Below are 4,704 nucleotides of genomic sequence, written 5' to 3'. Positions count from 1 at the left end.
TTTTGATTCATCTTCTGGAAGAAGATAAGCTGGACCAACATGTTTTTTGTTTAGCCTCCACTGCGAGGAAAAATAGATGACTACTTGTGCACAAAGTGTACAATGCTGAAGTCGAGTCATCTACCTTCAAAGAAACCGTTAGTAACTTCTTGACGTTGCTATTATACTGAGACTGTGGGCAGCAGCAACAGCAGGAGAGCGTAGTAGAGAAAATCTCATACTTCATGCAAAACCAAAATGGATTTTAGGTAGGTTTGGGAAAGAAACTTGTTCAATTTGGAACGGTCTCTGAAAGTGCCCCTGCTATCTTAAATAGTATCTAGTACTGGTGGTGATGTTCGGGAATCATTTTCAGTGATAAACCTAAGATGACAGTGAAGCAGCAGAACAAATAAGTTATTCTCGTCCACTTGCAGAGTAGGAAAACTGGGGGAAATGCGGCCGCCTCTCATTGTCCATGCAGTCCATACCATCCTCGTCATCTGTATTAAGGGAAAAGTTCAAAACATCATTATAGTTGCAACAAAATTTTATTATTCACCTGATATGCAGTATACCTTTCAGGGTTCCATGCTGAAGTTAAAGGCTCGAGTTAAAGACAGACTTTATTCACGTAAGCTTATGCTCATGCAGTAGAACAATGGCCACTGAAAGGATATCCTTTCAGGAAGTCACCACTTGTATCGGGGTGGGTGGGTTGGTTTTATTATGACTATCACCTGAGAATTTCCATCATTACTACCCGTTCTAGGCTAATCAAGACATGCCAGCACATCCAGCTTCTGGTAGCACAGAAGCCAATCGCTGACTGAAGCAGCCAGTTTTCACGGCTTCTTAAGTTGAGTTCAGGAAATCAAAATCTTACTGTAGACATACTTAAATATTCCTCCATTTCAAAAGGAGTTAAAAGGAAAGACAGCTACAAAATGAACAATTCATGCAGGTTCTATGTGTTTCAATCCTTAAATATTATTTTTTAGTAAACAATTTATTTTTATTGTATTTACTGGGATCAGAGGAAACATGGACTAAGCCAAATTCATAAATATTTGTATTTACATAATTCCTGCAGTGCCAATGGAAACCAGGTGCCAGATGTTGCCTAACTCTGAGAATTTGGATCTACATTCTCACATGGATTTTTTTAACAGTGCTTAGTTTTAACAGTGCTTGAAACTGTTATACTAACGATGTATTTATATGCAACCTTTCAGAAATATGTATCTTTTGTATCTTTGTAATTGCTATGATTAGGCTGCTTGACTTTACCAGTGCCTCTCAGTTCCTGTAACTTCAAATACAATCTCCCTTTTACACTGTCAGTTTAAATTAGGTTAATGTACAGAGCTTGTTGGTTTGTTTTGCTATCAGTTTGATTACTGTAGCTGCAAGTTATACTTTCAATATTCACTTAGTATGATTTGTAAAACTCTGATAACTAAATAACTGACCTAAATGTTATGAAAATTATTTCGGTAACTATAAAAGATCTTTAGTTCAGCAGTAACATTCTGATATGCAATTACCAACCCTCCATCCCTAAAGTATGTTTTAACGCCCTTTTGCATAATCACCTCAGGCAGAGGTGATACCATATTGTAGATAATACACTTACTTGTAGATTTTAAAAGAAAAATAATGAAAAATTGTTTCTTGTTGCAATACCCAGAAAAGGGAAAACCCCATGTGGTCCTTGAACCACTGCAGTTCACTAAAAATGGCAGCCGTTTTCCAGGTCTCTGTGGCACAAGAGGAATTTGCCTTTGTGCTGCTAGCGATGTTACTTACCGCAGCCTCAGGTGAGACAGCCCTGCCAGCTCTCTGGGAGGGCTTCCCACATCAGCAACGCCGCTGCTGGTCATCACTCCCCCTTTTATTTTTCTTATGATTGGGGTGGATGTGCAGCCGGTGCTAAATGCCATGTTGCAGCAGCCACAGCGCGACCAGAGGCCAAGATAGGGCCCTTAGGATAGGTCCCTGCAGGTCATTTCCCTGCATTGGTATTGATCACCTGCTCTGAATTCAGTAAATTTAAAGCTGAACTCTTGGTAGCATCCACATATTTTGTATTGCTTCAGCCTTCAACGGATAAATAGCCATTATCATTGCATATGTGGAGTTTCAAGAGATCATGACTTTGTGATATTGAATCAATAGACTCCAAGTTTATCCAAATTTTGACAAAGTTTGTTCAAATTACAAATATGGACGCATTCTTATCAAGATAGACAGCAAAAGAAAGGCTTATTTTTTTCACAGCAGGAAGACTGAAAATCACTTAGATGACTGTGTTCAAACAGTACAAATGCAAAATCCAGAAAATACTCCAGATGTGTATAACAACAGAAAACTGCAGCTAAACCTGGGAATCCTAAAATACCAAAAAATGAACTAACTCTATGAAATGGGTAATCAACCCTAACTACAGTCTTTATTGTCTACTTTTGTGAGCCTTCTTTCCTACCCCCAAATTTAAAAACAAACAAACAAACAAACAAAAAAGTCTCACTTAGAAAGTAAATTCATTCAAGAACTCAGCAGCAAGATTTTAACTGCTCTGGCTTGGTATGTAACTCTGTTAAGCCCTAGCTTGGCCGATCAGATCACGATTCCTGTGTGTGTAGCACAGGATGACAAAAATACAAACTTCAGTGAAATTACATTCACTCAACAAAGATACTCTGTTCAAGGCCCAGTGCAGCGGTTATATCTATATTAATAACTTCTTTAAGAGCTCTGCTGAAGCACAGGACTTGATAGCAAATTTCATTTTCAAGTTATTGACATCTACACAAGAGTCATCCACTTGTCTCTGGCTGAACTGGAACCTTAACTGTCAACCAGCAAACATCTGAAGCCGCTGTTTTCCCTTATTTAAAAAGACAAAAAAAAAAACAAAACAAAAATACCCAAACAAAACCCAACAACCCCACCCCCCCACACACACAACAAAAACACCACCAAAGCCCAACCCAGAATGATCCAATATTCTAAGCTTTGTCATTACTCCTTCTTTAAAAGAACACTGTCATTGAGAGTTACTCTTATATGCTTCCCTATGAAGATTTTTACTAGTAACAATGAGAATAGCTTTTCCATTCAAACAGAAAAAAACTTACACAGTGCTTTATTATAAACTGATAATTTAAGTTACGCGTAATTTCTGACTTACATTTTTCAGGCGGTGTAATTGTAATAGTCTGAGCTGTAAACTCTTCATCAAAATACCTGGTGTCTGTCTCAGATGTCACTTGAGGTTTAAAAGGAGGTACAAGCTGAAAGAGACCAAGAAACAAAATGAAATTACTGTACCTGAAACCAGCCAAATGATTACCAGGAAAAGAAATAAGTTTTTCTTTTTCCCCTACACCCTAGATCAAACGAGTAGTTGCAAGAAGGTCCGTGGAAAGGCAGCTGAGTCTTTAACTTCTAGTAAGAGACAGAAGCCATTAGAGTCAATCCCAAAAATACTAGTTCAGAATCTAGCTAATAGCACAACACGGTTAAATTCCAAGTTTCACTCTCACGTGACTTGCAGTTAAATTGAGATGCATAAAGATAAATACCTCAAAACTTTTTAGGCCGTTCTAATTACCCACACAGACATGAGGCAAAGCACCTCCAGGTACTTCGCCACATCTCGGTGTAGATACAGCTAGGGCAAAAAGGACTACACAGACAGCAATAGTAAGCATGACACATTTTTTGCAGGGTTAAGGTCTACATCTGAATGTACCTTTAGAAGAAACAATATGAATGTGAAAATAAATTTTGTATTTGAAAAAAGGCCATTTCAGGCTTAAGTGAGTTTCCTGAACACAACATCGCTGGATCTAATCCTCCCTACTGCTTTCACAGGACAGTGCAGAATTTCCCAACACCTTTAGTATTTGCTCACAGCTTACCAAGGCAGGAAGGACTTCCTTGCCCCTCTTTTGCACCAGCCTTGCCATCCACCTTTCTCCTCCAAAACAACAGCCTATGGGCCAAAGATTTTAACTGGAAGGCATAGTCAGTACGGAATATCACACTGCATGGTGCCAGTCCAAAACGACAGAGCAGTTTAGCATGTATGATACTGCCAAGGGTGGGGGGCGCGGACGACAATGTTTTGTTTTGTAACTTGGAGCCCTTTGGTGCTATCTGCTCACAGGCAATTCAAAACACATACCCCAAAGGTAGTGTATCAATTTCCCTTTCTATAGAAGAGGTTAAATAGTGGCTGACTGATATTATCAGAGCTTGCGTGTGGTTTTCACTAGTTTCATGCCGTCTTTCTGCTCAACTCCGGAACACTGACACCAAATAATTAATTTGTTCATTTACCCCACAGCAAAGGAAGTGGTACTCTTGTTAATCCTCCTCCCCTCAGCAAGTTCAATGTACTAGATACAATTTACAATACACGGAGTACACTGCAGAAACTCTTTTTTTTAATGATAATTTTTTTACAATATGAAGAGTCTTCGTTATTTTACTATGTTCAATGCACAAGACTTTTTGTTTTTTATACAGCTTGGAGAGATCTGCATGAACTGCTGAATGTTAGTAGCAGCTCTGGATCTCAGTGCTAACCAAAGGAGGCTACACAATACACAAACAGAGCCATCCAAAACCCAAAAAAGCTAGCCTGCCCCATGAGGACTAGAATGTGTAAGTATGTAGTGCTGCACAGCCAAAGAAGGAAAGGTTTCAACAAGACGC

General features: G+C 39.0%; 1 protein-coding gene across 1 annotated transcript in view; it reads right to left on the bottom strand.

Annotated features, from left to right (window-relative positions):
* Positions 1–242: 242 nt before the first annotated feature.
* The window catches only part of AKT3 (v-akt murine thymoma viral oncogene homolog 3), a gene marked incomplete at its 5' end in the record, with an annotated part of 47,784 nt that continues 43,322 nt past the window's right edge, over positions 243–4,704 (bottom strand). Inside the window, 2 exons of the mRNA XM_010289540.1 lie at positions 243–482; positions 3,173–3,275. Of these exons, the coding sequence (XP_010287842.1) occupies positions 397–482; positions 3,173–3,275 (189 nt within the window). The remainder of the gene's footprint in view (positions 483–3,172; positions 3,276–4,704) is intronic.

This window comes from Phaethon lepturus, unplaced genomic scaffold, assembly GCF_000687285.1.
Source record: "Phaethon lepturus isolate BGI_N335 unplaced genomic scaffold, ASM68728v1 scaffold17326, whole genome shotgun sequence".
Classification (NCBI taxonomy): Eukaryota; Metazoa; Chordata; class Aves; order Phaethontiformes; family Phaethontidae; genus Phaethon; species Phaethon lepturus.
The sequence above is the reverse complement of the archived record's forward strand: the minus strand, read 5'-3'. Positions and strand labels throughout refer to the sequence as shown.